This window comes from Papio anubis, chromosome 9 (genome assembly GCF_008728515.1).
Source record: "Papio anubis isolate 15944 chromosome 9, Panubis1.0, whole genome shotgun sequence".
Lineage (NCBI taxonomy): Eukaryota > Metazoa > Chordata > Mammalia > Primates > Cercopithecidae > Papio > Papio anubis.
In genome coordinates, this window is record NC_044984.1 from 3,645,546 (window position 1) to 3,662,760 (window position 17,215).

Below are 17,215 nucleotides of genomic sequence, written 5' to 3' on the forward strand. Positions count from 1 at the left end.
GAATGGCACAGAGCCAAAGGTTTCTCTGGCAGCCTCTGGGCCAGAGTGACAGCCCAGGGCGGCTCTGATCAACATGGTGGCTTAAAAGGAATGGGAGGAGGGGAGCTGACAGCTGGGGACAAGGAACTTCTCAGAGTTCCTCTGGAGTCCCAAACCTCCACTCTTTTTTTAAAGATAGAATCTCATTCTGTCCCTCAGGCTGGAGTGCAGTGGCACCATCACAGCTCACTTTAAACCTCAAACTTCTGGGCTCAAGTGATCCTCCTGGCTCAGCCTCCTAAGTAGCTAAAGCTACAGGCTCATGCTACCATGCTCTGCTAATTTTTTTTTTTTTTTTTGTAGTGGGAGGGTCTTGCTATGTTACTCAGGCTGGTGTCAAACTTCTGGTCTCAAATGATCCTCTGGCTCAGCTGGGATTACAGGTGTGAGCCACCACACTCGGCCCTCTCCTCTTTTTAAAAGGGGGATTGGGGAAGAGAGTATCAGAGTACTGAAGACCCACCCTGTTCCTTTCTCTCTCCTTTGAAGACTCATGGTGATCTACCCCACATGCCAGGAGGCCAGGCACTAGGGCACTAGGGCCACCCTTTCCTGCCCTAAACCTTGCATGGCCTGTTTCTAAATGGAAGAATGCAGTGGAAAGCAGGGGCAAGGAATTAGGAATAAAGACATTTGTGGGCTTAGGGGACCCCAGGAATTGTCTGCTTGCCCCATAAATCCCAATAGCTATAGCTGCTGTTTGTCAAAAGCAGAAGAGTGAGTTTACTTTCTCCACAGCCACCATGACCTTCTATCCTTCCTTTCCCTTCACGCACGTCTCACACACACACACACACACACACACACACACACACACACACTGGAGGGCCACCTCTGGGTGACCCATGCATCCCCTCTCCCTGCCTCATCCTATTAATGGAACCATCACCACTGCTCTTCCCTAGGGGAAGGGAGTTTCCTGTGAATTGTCTTTAACCTTGGACTGGGGTCCAGGGCCAGCTGATGATGGAAAATAAACACGTCATCCTGTGCATCTGAGCAAGAAGAGCTCAAAGCATCAAATATCCAGTCCCTTCATTTTACTGACGTGGTGGGGGCCAAGGAGGGAGTGGGCTTGCTTAGGGTCATGGAGCACCTCCTGGTACCCAGTTCTCATTTTTGTTCGGCACCCTCCATGGGCTCTCTGGTTCCTGCAAGTGCTCGATGAAAGAGAAGTCTGCAAAAAAGAGGTAGGTACTTGCCTGGGGACCCAGAGAACCTCTGACTGTTTTGGGAGTCTGGGAAGAGGCTATTGGAATACCTTGAGAACTCTGGCCAGTGGTCTCTCCGCCATCCATGTGGCTGTGTGGGGTTGTCTTCAATTATCTTGTTGGAAGCCTGTGGACACTTTCTGCCCCTCTCCCTCTCTCTGTGCCCCACTTGGGTGTGGACTACCCACTTTCCTGTGGGGGCCTGGGTCTGCAGGCCCAGTGATTGGCAGTTATCTTTGTAATAACTTTCATTCGACTTCCTACTCAGGGCAAGAGTACTGTGACAGCCGGCTAGTGATGCCAGAGCTGGCTGGGAACTCACCACCACCCAACTGCAGGAATCCCACGGGGCCCAGATCATTCCCCCAGTCCAAGTGCCCTGTGCAATTGCAATCGGGGGTGCTGAAGCCAGCAGCTACATTCTGTTCACTTCTCAAACACCAGCAAAATGTCAACATCACAGCCACACTGAAAAAAAAAATACAGTGTTCTGAAATAAAGTAAAAGAAAATAAAATGAAGTCAGTAACTACGGCCCTCGCGCTGGGCCCCACTGCCTGCGTGTCAGTCTACCCTGTTAATCATCACGTATGATTTTCCAAAGAGCTATTTTGAGAAACATTTAGAAAATGGCTTTTATATAGCTATATATACCTCATTTGTACCCTCCAGAAATGGTCGCTCTGTTTAGCAGCAGATGGCTTTTCTCCACTAGTTTTCCTTTCATTTCTCAGTCAAAGTTAAGTGGGAAGTCAACCCACCCCCTAACCCCAGGCGTACACTTATCACCCACAGTCCACCCTGGAGTCAAGGTTGTAGGTGGGGGGCAAGGATGAAAGGCTGTCGGTTCTCCCTAAGGCACCGTTCCAGAAAACCCAAGGGGACAAAGGCAGCGGGCATGGTGTTGAGAGGGAAGGCTCAAAGCTGGGAGTAAGGAACGAGCAGAGCCCCCGGGCCGGGGGTAGAATAGAATGTGGCCGCCCTGGTTTGCTGCAGTCAACAACCTGGGTATCTCAAGGTCCGCGAAGCAAGTATAAAAGTATCCCTTTGGACGCTGGAGAACAGGGGCCAAGCAAGATTAACCACCCTGGCAGCACCTGAGTGCTGTACCTTGGCCTGCAGGAAGCCGCAAGTCGGCCCCACATGGTTGTCATGGCAACAGCAGTGCTGAGGCTCCGAAGGGCAAGGGGAGGAGAAGGGGGGTGGAGAAGGCACGTGGTGGCTTTTCTGGAAAAGCCCATCTGTTTCTTTCCCTTAGGAAACTAAGTCAGGGAACACAACAACAATAACAACAAAGGAGGGATGGGCATCTGGGGTCTGGAAAGAGAAAGGACAGAAAAGACTCTGAGATGCTCTAAGAGCAGCTCTCCTGATGGGATGTGCTTCCCTTCCTTTTGGGGGAGGCGAGTGACTGACAAAGAAAAGGACTGGGCGGGCCCCCGTGGGCGGCATCTGTGCAGGAGCCGTGTGCAGGATCAGGGCAGGCTCTGTGACCTCAGGCTTGCTGGGGGCAGTCCTGGTAAGACCCTATCAGCCACAGCAGGATTTCTTCTTAGCAGGGTGGCCGACCTGAATGGTGTCCTCTCTCACTGTGTCTTCTTGCTCCTTGAGGAACCTGGGAGAGGGGAAGAGATAGTGTCAGTGATGGAGAAGTTGATAGGCCCGGGGCTGGCAACCTGGACCAGCCACCCTCAGGTTACAGGCCATCTGGGTCATACGGAGAGAACCCACCCTCACCACGGCAGCAGAGAGAGTCCTGAACATCTCCCCTGGACAGTACAGGTGCACAACTATAATTGTAAAGCCAGAGAGTTTAGTCGACATGGACCCTTCAAGGCATCTCCTCCAGGAAGCCTCTCCTGATCCTCTAGGTAAGCCCACGTGCCCCTGACAGCATCTGACCCTTCCTCTGTCATGACCCCACCACCCAGCGTCACAACGCGTGGCTTCCCCGGCTGTCTCCCTCGGCCGAAAATGAGTTGCTTGGGACCGAGACTTCTCTTCGGTCTCTGTGCCTCTGCAGCCTATCACAGTCACCAGCACACAGGCAAGGCTCCAAAATATACTGATGGGTTGTGACCTCTGCAGTAGGGCTGTGCCATGTGGCCAAAGCTCCAGATTAATTGTAGGAGGTGAGGAATTAAAAATACTGGTGAACACCTTGTCTCTGCTTTATACTTTCAAAACGCTTTTGCATTACACATCTCCTTTGATTCTCTCAACAACCTGTGAGTGGGCAGGGAAGGAAGGCATGACTGGTGTTCCTACCTTCCTGACAAACCTCAGAGCGGCAGGGCGTTTGCCCAGGGAGTCAGGGGCAGAGAACAGACCAGAATGTTTCCTTCTGATACTCCATAACCCCATCACCTCGCCAATGCAGAGAGGAGTTGTTCTGCGCTCTTAATTACTCAAAGAAAAATATTTTTAAATGCCCCAGAATGAGTGCTGAGCACAAAATGGGCTCTGTTAAGTGTTTATTGGATGGATGAATAGATGGAATGAAATGACGGCCTAGATGGATGAATGAATGAGTGGACGCTTAAGTATTGGAAATGAGTCCCAGCGTGGTTTTGTTGTTTAAATTTCTGGTGTAGGCAGGGCCTTAAGGAACCAGTCTTTTCATGTTACCAGCATCATTACCTTGGTTACCTCCCATTGATTCCTCATCACAGCCCCTCTTCTTTCTGGTTTCTACACCCACTCCTTCCTCCCACACCCAGGAACTCACATTATAACCCAATCTTGCCCCCAGCTGGCTTCCAGCTAGTCCCTGCTAAGACTTCAGCCAGTGCTGAGGAGCCTCTGATCTGACCTTTCCCAGAAGGATTTGCATTTAAAAAGAGCATCCCTAGGAAAAGGCAGCCTTTAAGACTCAGAAGAAGACTGCAATGGGGGCGACAGGCAGGGATGCTTTCTTTCCCAACAGCACTGTTTCAGAAAGCTGTTCCTGATGTTGCAATCCCATACAAAGGCCTAGGACCCCATTGCCTGTACTCAGAGGGCTCCGGCCAATAGGGAGGAAAGGGGGTCAGAGGCGTGGCCTGGGTGGCGGGAAATACGGTACCTCCCTGAAGGCAGACACAGCTGGACACAGCAGTTACTGCACCTGGGGAGCACGTCTCTTTACCTGGCCAGATGGAGCAGGGACTCTTTGGTGTTGTGACCAGAATAGGCGCTGCATTCATAGAAGATCAGATTGTTGTCCTGGAATCATAAAACAGAGTGAATACAAGAGTACTGGAGTGAGAGGGGACTGTGGGGGGTGGTGGGAGAGCCCCCTTGTGCATCTACCTACAGCCTTCCCTTCCTCTCGCAGGCTCCTTGACCTCCTCATAATCCTTCCTCACTCTGTACATGGCTGATTTCTGTCTCCACAGGCTCCCTGACTAATGCAAGCTCTGTAACCATCTCCCAGGTGAGCTATAACAATTGTAAAACAACGAAACCATACGCTGTCTTAGTGCCTCTTTATACTTTCCCAAACTACTGTCAAGTACACACATGCTCATTCCAGGTTACACCAGCTCTGTGACTCAGGCAAAGACACAAAGGCCAGGGCGGGCAACATTCTTCCCCCTTCACAAGCAGGCAAGCTGCTGTGACAGAGGGCACTTGGCTGGCTCGTTCAGTCCCACAGTGAGTCAATGGCAGAGCTCCTTGCAGCATGCTTTCCCCAAGACAGTGGCACTCCATAGGCCTCGGGGACAGGTTTCATGAGCCACTCCAGTAGGAATTCTCTTTCACCCCAGTTAATTAATACTCTAGCTGCCCTGGCTGTCAGCACTGGTGCACTGGACTGGCCATCAGCTCATTAGGATGAGGTTGTGCTGCCTGCATGGTGCGGGAGCCCTTGGCTAAGGCTCATCGTATTCCACTGATCACTCCCATTAACAGATGACTGGTGTCATGACGACAATGCTGATGGCACAGGGCCCTGGTTTTAGATGGCCTCTTCTTGGAGGCTGATGCCCTGAGGGGATGCAGGCCAGCTGAGCGAAGACAGTTCTGTGGCTGTAGCTCAGGAGGCTCTGCCATGCTCCCAATGCAGCTTTCCCCACCTACACCCACAGGCAGCTCTGCCCTCTGCCCCTCTCACCCAGCCCCAGGGGCTCTCTCTCTCCCTGTCTGCCTTTTTCTCAGATCTGCCATCTCTTGGGTCAGTCTGTCAAAGAGTAGAAGTTCCATGGGGTGGGAATAGTGGGGAGAGAAGGACATAGGACTTAGAACTGGAAGACATGATTTGCCTTCCTGTTTTGAGTTCTGATCCCACCTCGGATGAGCTGTGATAATACGAATATATCACATAACTCCTGAGTCTCAGTGTTTTTTTTTTTTCACCGACAAAAAGAAAGAAAGAGAAAGAAAGAAAGAAAGAAAGAAAGAAAGAAAGAAAGAAAGAAAGAAAGAAAGAAAGAAAGAAAGAAAGAAAGAGAAAGAAAGAAAATAAAAGAAAATGGATAGACTCTTTAGGTCCAGGTGTATTTTGAAATCCAGAATTTTCCGAATCTGAGAAAGGTAATACATGTATATATTATGTATTATATAACACCCTCAGTGGATTTTAGACAGCACTCTATAATCAAACATATTACTATTGCTTCAGTGAGACATTTGAATATTCACCTTTTCAAAGCGAGGTTACAACCATGAATAGCCTCATGTCATTTCTGGTGAGATTTTTCTGCCAGATAAAATGCAAAACGACCCTTTCTGTTTTCAGAGCTTTTCGGATTTTGGAATTGTGGACATGTAACTGTCTAGTGACCCGCCATGTAGACACCTGTCAGGCCCTTCCTCCTCCTTTTTCCTTGAGTCTTACCATCTGTGCTTATTCTCCCAGGCTCTGAACTCATGAAACCCTGTTTAGGACGAGCATGCGAAGAATTACAGAATCATGGGGCTGGTAAGCACCCCATCCTTCCAGACACACAGTTTCATGAAAACCAAACTCTGAGGCAGTAAAAGAAGCCAAGGAACCACGCTTTGTTGCCTGATTTCTGTTAAGCCCCATTGATTCCATTTTTGGGCAAGAGGCCCCATGCTTATTTTAATGGTAGGTTTTCCAGTGTGTCTCCTGGGTTTATCTTGAGTTCACAACTTTGAGGCTCCATCCTGACAGAAAGGATGAACTTTCTAACACAGTGGTCTACAGAAGAACACACTGCTTTACGAGAGTGAGCTTCTCATCCCTGGGGCTGATCAAGTGGAAATGCAGATTGGAGGGGGATTGAAATAAGTAAACTTTTGCTATCTTAGAATTTATAATTCTGAGTTACAAGGAAGGGACTTTAGGATAATTCCCCATACCCTATGGTCCCTAACCAACCCCGTCTTGCAACCTGTGGTTTTCTATGCAGAGTTCTACATGCACAGGAGCTGGGCCACTCCCATGATGCCAAGACACCCATCTTTCCCAGTTGCTCCCTTCCCATGGCACTTCCAGAGAAAGTCCCCACCAAGGCTCCTGGGCACTTGCCCGACTTCCCTCAGGGTTACACTCTGTCGCTTGCTCTTTACCTTGGCAAGCTGCTCTCCGAGGCCCCGGGGGACTTCCCGCTCTTTCTCGTTGTCAAGCTTATTACCCAGCAGAAGAACAGGAACCCGGTCTCCCACAGCTTCCTGCAGAACAGAAAATGTTTTCAACTGAGAGGGGTGTCACAGGGTTGCCCAGAGGGCAGACTGACAATGTCAGCTGGACAGATGGGACCTGGCTTGAGAATGCCCTGCTGCCATAAAAAGTGAGGCCGTAATAGAATCATCCTGAAAGCAGAAAACAGCCGCCTTCTCCAAGAGCCTCAGTTTATCACACTTCTGCAAGGTGCCCCAGGCCTGCCTGTGCTGTCTCCCAGTCCCTGTGTGTGCAATGACCACTCCCCCTTCATGATGCTCCTTGGATCTTAGATGGAACAGCAGGCTTCCAGGTGTGCTGGATGAGGGGACAGTTGACGCCAACAGGCCACATGCCTCCTTCCAGGGCATTCCTAAATGGCCAGGCTTAGTCCGATGGACCAAGGCCATCAATGCCCCATGGCTTGGAGTTGTTCTGGAGGCTGCTTTGATTAGAAACTGTATCACCAGAGGCCTCATGATAGCACATAAGCTTCTGAGGGTTGGATCCAAATCTGCCTCATGGTCTTGCGCCCACAAGGCTCCATAAATGACTGCCATGTGCCTTGCTGGAGGCGGGCACCACAGACCCCTGTCACTGGGTGCTCTGGCTCTGAAGAAAGCCCTGTATGAGAAGGAATGCTGTGGCCATAGCAGCTGCACTGCTTGGGCCAGAAGTCACAGGTTTATTCAAGGTATCACACTGTTTACTCCCACAGTGGCTGTGGCTTACCAGCCAGGGGCCTCCTCCCGGGTCTCCGCCTCCTCCCTGGTGAAAGGAGCACTGTAGGTATCTCTCCTGAGGGTGCCCAAAGGGCCCGGGACCACCGACTGCCATTCAGTGAGTGAATGTGGTAATGTGCACATTGAAGAAGGTTGTTATTTTTACTTAAATATTTAATTAGGGGCTTTTAATCATAATTTAGTAACAAATAGTTATTCATTGTAGCTAAATGTTTTACTAAATAGAGGGACCTGTGGGATAACAGAAGCTAATAAGCAGTTACAGTTTTGCCAACACTTTAGCTGCTTTACTTAAGCATTTCAAATAAATGTCCAAAGTCCATCTTACAGGTATACCGATTTTAAGTTTAAATGCTATTATGTTTGAAATTAAGCCTCAATGTTTCCTTAATCTGTGCATTCATTTTTACTGCAGTTCAATAGGGGGAAAAAAATTCTTATTTACCAAACGAGAAAGTTAAGGCTCAGAGAATCCAAAAGAACCTTCAACACCATAAGCACTGAATTATGAGAACTCTTGAGTATATGGGTCCTCATTCTTCAGCCTTTTCCTCTAGATTCTTATTTCCAATCAAGTCTCTGCTACTTAGTGTCTTATTAACTGGAACTCTCTAAACATGGTATCTATTGGTGAGATGATAATGTGTGTTTGCAATGATGACTCAAAGGCACTACAAGATCTTAGAGTGTCTTCTGACCCCTCAAAAATAGATTAAATTCTGGACACTGCAGTTGATGTGCTAAGTGGATTGTACATACTCCAACTACTTGAAAGTGAGAAAGCCACTCACGGCATATATGAAATCCTGTGGCCCCCCTATTAGCTAGAGCGTTCGCTAATGGGAACACCCCCTCCTCTGACCGTGCTGTGCCACACGATACTTGTGTGAAGAGCTTTTCACGGAAAGGGAAGAAAGGAGGAGGAAGCAGGGAAATGGGCCAAGCAGCTTGCTGTTTAGAGCACATGGGAGAGAGATATTTGTAGATTTATGTGTGAGGAATGATTAAGGCTTGTGGGATTTCTTGACATGGAAACTCTGAAAATATGAGCATCAGACTTGAAACCCCAGGGCAGAATTCTACCCCGGGTTTTGTTATTATTTGGAATGGGCGATGGCTTGCAGAGGGGATGATGGATACTGAATGACCCAGTAGGATGAGGTAGGGAATGGGTCATAAACCCAACATCTGGGTCCTGTGCACCATAAACAGCAATGGTGCCTCTTCCCTCCTGGGAAAAGAAAGGGCAGGTTTCTTCTTTTCTTGGGGGGGAGGCCGAGGTGGGTGGATCACAAGGTCAGGAGTTCAAGACCAGCCTGGCCAAGATGGCAAAACCCCGTCTCTACTAAAAATACAAAAATTAGCCGGGTGTGGTGGTGGGTGCCTGTAATCCCAGCTACTTGGGAGGCTGAGGCAGAGAATTGCTGGAACCTGGGAGGCAGAGGTTGCAGTGAGCCGAGATCCTGCCACTGCACTCCAGCCTGGGTGACAGAGCAAGACTCTGTCTCAAAACAAAAAAACAAAAACAAACAAAAAACAAAACAAAACAAAAAAACACCAAAGCAATTCCTGGATATAAAAATAAAGGAGCTTAGAAGGAGCAGAAAAAAAAAAATTAAAAGCAAAGCATCCAGCAGGAGCTGCGGTTTCTTTGTATTGTTCTTTTCTTACGCAGCCACTCTGGACAACTCGTTTCCCTCCAGGGACCCTGGCCTGCCACCGAGAAAGGAGAATTAGACTCATCTCCAAAGATTTGGCAAAAACAAATGAGAATGTCCATAACACCAGAGAGTGTGCTAACTATCACAGTCAGTCACCATCTCCCCGGCCCGGGTCATCAGTCTCTGGCACAGGGGCAGGGAGAGGAGCTGGTCTTGGGGTAGGTATCTCCTGGTCCTCTCTGACTTCAACTCCAAAAGTCTTGAACTATCTGTCTAAACTTTATACCTTTCTCATACCTAACTAGGTTTTCAGTCTGCATGCCACTTGGCACGAGATATTCAAAATTACCTCCTCGATGAAGCAACATCTCCTTCAAGCCTCCTAGGGCTTTGGTGAACAGGTCTCAGGTCTACTCGAACCCTGATGTTGAGACTGTGAGAGATGTTGGTAAAAATCCCATCGGTGTGACAGGTTGCAGTGAAGTCATCTCAGCTCCTTCATCCGGCACACAATCTCTCTTTAGGAGACGTGGGTTCTGCCCTAGCTCTGTCACCATCTCTCCATGTGACTCATCTGAGTCTCTCCTCTTTTCTGTGTCTCTCTGTTCTGAAGCCAGGTTCTGTTCTATGACCCTCTAACAGAGAGCCCTCCCTCCACCTTCAGTCATTTCAGCTGACTTTCTGTGAACTTGAGCTTGTTGGAAGACAGACTTGTTGAAATTCAAAAGATCACCCATCTCTGACTTTAACAAGAGCTGTCAACTTGCAGCCGTGGATTGGCATTCAGCTCAGAATGTGCAGCTGTTGGGCTTGGTTGGTTGTTGCCTGTGTGCATGTGTGTGTGTGCGTGTGTGTATGTTTTAATATCTATTTGGTAGGAGGCATGAAAAAGCACTTAGCTGGGATAGTGCTGCTATTTCTCTGGAGCCAGAGCAAGAATTTTTTCAGCACATTAAAGCATGCAGTTATGCTAAGAAAAAAATGACTGCAAAATTATATCTTGGGGGTTTCCATATTTATCCATCCCCTGGACTATGAGTCAAAACAAGATTTATTTGTGTGGTTCGTTTTAAACTGCCAGCACTTCAAGCTCAACTTGGAACGTGGAGAAAAAAAAATCAAACTATTTTTTGCACCATGCTGTACATTGTTACCAATGACAAAGATCGCAGAATGAGGTTGAGCTAGCAGCCCAGGAAGGGAGAGGGAAGTGGGCCAGGACCCCTTGAGCTGAAGAACTGTCCTGCTTTGAGAGAGAAGCAAGAAGAACTGAAAAGTAAATGAACACCTGCTTTTCAGGAGCAGATTTCAGCCATGGACCACAGGACAAGAGAGAAGCAGTGCAGTGTGGCAAAGCCCTAGCTTCTGCATCGGGTGGTGCTGCTGACAAGTGTGGGCGCCTCTGGGAAAGTCACTTCCTCTTTTTGGATCATAGTTTTTCTTACTTATAAAACAAGAGGTTGTATTAGATTAATCTCCATGTTTTTTTCCAGCTCGGAAACACTGGTCTATTTGGCTGAACTCTGCCAATTCTATTTCACTTCCTCGACTTATATGCCTAGCAATCTAGTGCTATCAGAATGGCAAGAGGCTCTCAACAAGAAGTTCAGCATCCCAGAACTGCAGACACTGGGGGCCAGCAATCTGGCTCTGGGGGAAATACCAGCCCATACAGGCTTGTACAGGCTGGCGTTCTAAATTCTATTTTCTCTACCCGACACAGGCCCCAGAGTCTCCTGATATCCAGTTTGTCCCATGGCCACACATGGGGCCTTAGAGCCTGACTAGTTTCTTTTCCAGATTGGAATGGTTAAACCAATTCTACCCAACTGAGATAAGAAATCGGGGGTGGGTTGGAAATGCCGAGTTGGCTGAAAGACTGCCTGCAGTGACTTCCCATAAGGCACTCTGGAGAATCGGCACAGAGTGCGTCTGGGCCCTGCTTGGGCCTCTTCTGCAGAAGGCCTGCAGGCAAGATAAAGTTGTCTGGGCTGGGTGAAATAGCAGAACAAGGGTAAGGCCACAGCCTTCCCACCTCATCAAGCAGCACTGGTGCTCTCTTGCACCAAAGGATTTTGGTTCCCTCTGGGCTGGAAGGACTCTCCAGAATCTTCTCACCACACACATTCCTGCTCCGTCTTGGCCTCCCAGAGACAGAGTCAGATGCCATCATACACTGTAGAATTTGGGGGCCAGGAGGGGGCATTTGGTCTGCTTCCTCATTGAATGATTGGCCAAAGTTTCATGGCCAGGAAGTGACCAAGATGGGATAGTAAGAACTTCCTTTCAGGGAGCTCCACTACCTCCCCCGAGCATCTGTTCCCACCCCACACAACCTCTTCCAAGAGTAAGTCTTTCCCATGCAGGCACGTACAGCCACTGAAGCCCTTTTTTCTTGTGTGCTTTTCAGGTTGAGGGAGGAAGGGGGACTGTGAACAGCTGGCCACCATTCACTTACTAATAAGGCTTCAGAACCTTGAAGACTGTTATTAAAGCTCCCCCTCCACCCTCCCATCTCCGGGCGAGGGAGTTGGTAAAGTGCTTGGAGCTCTTTGGAAAAATAAGGTGCTCCACAAATATAAGGTACTTATTATTTTCAGTTCCCCTCAGATCAAATTAGGTGTCAAGTTTTAATCTATCACCTGACACCTCTGATTGCTGGTTGCCAAGGCAGAATGACTTAGCTTTTCAAGAATCTAGAGCATAATTGCATTTCTGATGCCACCGTTCCACACCTTTGACACACACTCTGCCATTTGACACAGCCTCCTGCGCTTGTTTCTGAAACTCTGCGCTGCTGAACTGAACGCGTTTCCTGGTCTATCACACTGAGTCCCAGAGCTCCTGGTGTGTGCTGGACATGCCGTAGAGGCTTAGTAAATTCCTGGTGAGGGGTCACAGGCGTCTTTGAAAATGATTGAGAGCTCTTCTACTCAAAGGGTCATCCCTGTACCACCAGCATCAGCCTCACACGAGAACTTGCTAGAAACACAGAATGGCAGGCCCCAGCCCCGACTTGCTGAAGCAGAGACTGCATTTTAAGAAGGTCCCCAGGAGAGTCCCATATACATTAGGGTTCAAGGAGCACTTGTTTAGGCCAGGAACAGTGGTGGCTGAGAATCAAAATTCCCTGGGGAACTGCTAGTTTTGTTTTGTTTTGTTTTTTCAGGCCCTGAATCACTCTGGGAGAGAAGGCCCTGGCCTCTGTTCCCTTTAAAAGCTCCACACGTGATCCTGATGTTCATCCAGGTTTAGAATAATCAATTAGAGCTTAAATGTATCTTCGGCTAATATCTAAAAAAAAGAAAAAACTCAAACTACAAATCACGTAGAAAGGCCCTGTCTACACATAAACCATTCTGATTTAACTATCGATGGATTCCCCATCTGAGCCGGGCTTCCTGAGCCCACAGACACACCAAGGCTTCCATGGGCCTCTTAGCAGCCACACGGCGCAGATGCATTTCAGCCCTGTCCCACAAAGGAACGTTTCTGGACGATGACTAAACTCATGCTTCATGCTGTGATGATGGCCTTCTGAGATTTCTTCACCTCCACCACCAAACTGTTCCATGTCTTCTTCTAGATCCCAGGCTCTGTGCCAGACAGGAGCCTTAGAAATGACACCCCTTAATGACAGCAGAGAGCACAGTTCCACAAATTTGTCACCATCCATTCCCATTAATCTCAGACCACCTGGAGGCTTAGCCCTAGCACACACCAAAATTTAGATATTGGGGGACAACTAAATGTCTGTGAAAAGGACAGGTGACCCTGGAGAAGTTAGGGCTTCCCTTTCTTCACTTTTGAAGGAGATGGCTATACTAGACGGGAGATTTTCAAAGGGAATCCCTTTTGTCTAACAAAATTGTATTTGACCTCCAATATGCTGAAAAAGGCAAGGCAGCTCTGACAGAGATGGGGGACGAGGGACCCAGATCCATGACCACTAAACCTTCCCCTGCCGCCCCCCTATCTCTGGGGAATGTCAGTCTGATTCCAGGGCTCCAAGGAAGAAAGTCTGGAAACCCTTGGATTAGGTAATCCCTAACTTCTCTCCTCGTGCTTAACTTCTGTAAGGAAGATAAATCTGCTTGGTGCTGCCAACAACAAAAGTAAAAAAAGAAAAGAAGAGAAAAATCATGTCATAAACTCCAAAGTTTAGAAAGGAATTACGGCCGGATTCACCCATTCCATTTGCTTCCATTATTAGTTTGGTGTACAGGCAATCCACCAGCTACATTTCAAAACTTGCATTTTTCTCATTTATAAGTGTGTTAGGCACAGTAATTTTGAGAAATAATAGGTATTAGGCAAATTCTTGAGAAACCCTTGAATCTGGCTTCCATTCTGTTCCTTATTTTTTCTTGGTAATCAGAAGGATGCACATTAACAAGAGAGAGATGGGTGACCTAGACAGGCGAAACTACAGAGAAACAGATTTGGGTGAAAGAGATCACGGATCTTAGAGCCGAAAGGATCAAAGACATTGACAACTCCAAGATTCTGCCTTCAGAGCAATGTGGTATCCATTCATTCATCCAGTAGTTGTTGGCCTCACGCAAAGCATCCAGGTTATGGCAACAAAGATGCAGCTTCTGTTCTTAGGCAGCACGGAGACACAGGCTGGTAAAGAAGCGATTTGTAGGCCGGGCGCAGTGGCTCAAGCCTGTAATCCCAGCACTTTGGGAGGCCGAGACGGGCGGATCACGAGGTCAGGAGATCGAGACCATCCTGGCTAACCCGGTGAAACCCCGTCTCTACTAAAAAATACAAAAAACCAGCCAGGCGAGGTGGCGGGCGCCTGTGGTCCCAGCTACTCGGGAGGCTGAGGCAGGAGAATGGCGTAAACCCGGGAGGCGGAGCTTGCAGTGAGCTGAGATCCGGCCACTGCACTCCAGCCTGGGTGACAGAGCGAGACTCCGTCTCAAAAAAAAAAAAAAAAAAAAGAAGCGATTTGTAGCAGCGTGATAAGTATGTGACAGTATATGCAAGGTATTATGGACTTGGAGCAGAGAGCTGAACATAAGCTTCATGAGGGCCGCAGCCTTGTCTCTTTTATTCACTGCTAGGACTCCCAGGCCCTAGAATAGTGCCTGCAGGTGTTTTTAACAAATAAATGAACAAACCACAAATCCTGCTGGTGGAAGGGGTGGGACATCCTACTTGGCTGTTCTGTGAAGGAATCAGCTGAGGCCTGGTAAAGAGCAATTTGTAGCTTGTCCACACTGGCATTGGCCTTGAGAAGCCTGCATTGGAGTGGTGGAAAAACTTTTAAAAAGCACGTACAAAGCGACACATTGCAAGTAGGAATCATAAAAGTAGAGTCTCCCAGATAATTCAGAATGCAAAGATAACACAGTTGCTCTTGGGCCCTGCCAAGACCCTTGATTTTGAGGTGAGCCTGGAGCCCTCACATTCTGGATCAACCTCCTCTTGTGTGAAGAGCTGTGACAGAGGCCCCCAAACATTGCATGGTGTGGCTCCTGGGCAGGGCATAGCTGGGCCTACTGAGCTGGAAAGACTGGGGGGGTGGGAGAGGTGCTGGTCAGAATGAGGGAAGAATCTGGTTGTGACTCAAACACTGAGTTCTCCAGGATCCTTCCTTGACACTCCACTATGTCCCCTCTCCCAATCCAGTCCCATTCACTCATGGCCCAGCAACGACACAGCTGCTGGCATAATCTGGATTTTCCGTGTCCCTCTCTCCACGAGGGCAGGGACTGTGTCTGTCTTGGTCACTTCTGGGTCCCCAGGAACTAGCCTGGTACCGGGAACTTGGATGAACAGAGGAACAAATGCCTGCATCAGTTTGCTCCTGGAAAAGGCAAGTTCTGAATCAGATTTTGAAAGTGCAGAGGCTTGGGTAGGAGATGGACAGAGAAGAAAAGAGAAGCTACAATCAAGCCTAAATGCTCCCACGAAGGTCGCCAGCTCACCTCCACGCTGCTCAGCCACCGCCGGACCGACAGGAACGACTGCTTGTCTGTGAGATCGTACATGACAATGACACCATCGGCCTTTCTGAAGAACTGCTGGGTGATGCACCGGTACCTGCCACAGAAGGGCCACGGGTCAGGCATGCATGACCTTCCCCCTGGAGCCCCGAACTTCAGGCAGCTCCTCACCTCTCCTGCCCAGCCGTGTCCCACAGCTGCAGGGCCACCTGAGAGTCGTCCACATTCACTGTCTTCACACGGTAATCAATGCCTGCAGGGTGAAACGGGTCTGTCAGGGCTGCCCTGGGCCAGGGCACCTCACTTCCAAATCAGGAAACGAGGCTTCCAATGTCTGAAATCACATCAGGCCCAAGGTGACAACCCTCCCTGTGCAGCTCGTGGGAGGCAAAATGGAGAAAGGAACAGAGCACTGGATGGGGAGGCATGGGACTTCAGCTCTGGTCCTCTCTCTGCCACTTATTAGCTGTGGAACCTTGATCAGATCACTTAACCACTCTGAACTGCGGGCTCTTCACTGTAATACAAGCCATATGCTCTTTCTTTCCCTCCCTCCCTCCCTCCTTCCCTCCCTCTTTTCCTTTCTTCCTTCCCCCTTCCTCCCTCCCTCTCCCCCAACTTTCTTTCTTTCTTCCTTTCTTTCTTTCCTTTTTCTTTCTTTTCTTTCTTTCCTCTTTCTTTCTTTCTTTCTCTTTCTTTCTTTCTCTTTCCTTCTCTTTCTCTCTCCTTCTCTTTCTCTCTCTCTTTCTTTGTTTCTCTTCACCTAAAATCCTTTAAAAGGCCCCCTAGTAAAAATCAAATGTCCTATGGGGATGGCCTCCATCAACCAATCCAAAGGTATGTGGAGGAAGAAGAAGGAGGGGAGGAGGAACAGGAGGAGGAGGGTAGGAACTGTCAGGTAGAGGAAAGGACAGGACAGAAGGGGTAAGAGAAAAAAATCACAGGCAACGTTCACCCTTGACATGGGTTAGGGTTCCTAATCCTACCACTGGGCTGTTCACAACCATCTCTCCAGGGGTGTGACCCTACCTGGGGTCCTCAACCCCAGAGAGAGGGGGCAAGGTCAGTGAAGTGCATTCTGCACCCCACAACAGCTCTCAGAGGTCAGGACCTCAACACAGGCGTTTTAATACAGGTCTTCTCCACTCCTACATCCTGTAAGAATATTCGCAAAGGCATAAAGAGGTTCAAAAGTACATCCCACCACCAGCACCATAAGTTCGAGATCTTAGAACTTTAGGGTATCTCCCACAACCTTCAGAAAGGCCTCTGGAGGGCTCAGGAAGACAAACAGCAACAGCAGCTTGGACAGAGAGGGACAGAAGAGACCAAACAGACAACAAAGAGGCAGTAAATGGAAAAGGTCATCCCAGCCGCTGCTGCTGGGCAAAGGCTACTGCATTAAGGACTCACGAGTGAGGAGAGGCGGGAGGATCATCCACTTCCAGAATGTCAGGGGCAGCAGGGAGTCTGGAGGCCCTCTGCTTCACAGACGGGGGCCAGAGAGGACTGCAATTGTCTGGGCTGAGAGCGATTTCTCCCATTAATAGAATGCTATTTCCAGTGTTTCTATGTGCTGCCTCTCTACCTTCACAGAGTCCCCCTGTGACATCCATGTGAGTTATCTGCACACACATGTGCACACATGCATATATACTCAAACACACACATTCACACACACACCGAGAGATGAAGCACGAGTCATGAGCAGTTGTGCCTTGCCTGAGCTGGTCTGGTAGCCAGGTGAGCTGCAATCCCAGCTCTGAGGCTGACTGCCACTCCTGGAGCCAGACTCAGGGCACAGGACACGGGCAGCTTTGTTTCACCTAGAAGGCCCAGGACTAAGTGCTCCCAGCAAAACAGATGACAGTGGCTGGAAGGTGAATCCAAGGGTGCGTTTTCTTCCTGGCTAGAAGTGGAGGGGCTTTCCTGGTCTGTGCTCTGGGAGACAGAAGGGGCTGCCTGCTTTCTGGTAACAACTGAAGGGAAAGGCATCC

The 17,215-nt window shown here is 48.9% G+C and overlaps 1 protein-coding gene across 6 annotated transcripts in view; it reads right to left on the minus strand.

The window, feature by feature from the left end:
• Window positions 1-358: 358 nt before the first annotated feature.
• CRACR2A (calcium release activated channel regulator 2A) overlaps window positions 359-17,215 on the minus strand; it is a 154,946-nt gene continuing 138,089 nt past the window's right edge. For 4 of the 6 annotated variants that reach the window (XM_031650207.1, XM_021921900.2, XM_003905818.5 and 1 more), the window contains 5 exons: window positions 15,390-15,471; window positions 15,201-15,315; window positions 6,767-6,868; window positions 4,377-4,453; window positions 359-2,864 (listed from right to left, as the gene is read on the minus strand). In XM_031650207.1, the coding sequence (XP_031506067.1) occupies window positions 2,780-2,864; window positions 4,377-4,453; window positions 6,767-6,868; window positions 15,201-15,315; window positions 15,390-15,471 (461 nt within the window). In that variant the 3' untranslated portion in view covers window positions 359-2,779. The remainder of the gene's footprint in view (window positions 2,865-4,376; window positions 4,454-6,766; window positions 6,869-15,200; window positions 15,316-15,389; window positions 15,472-17,215) is intronic. The other 2 variants (XR_004175970.1, XR_002515490.2) reach the window with 2 other exon arrangements.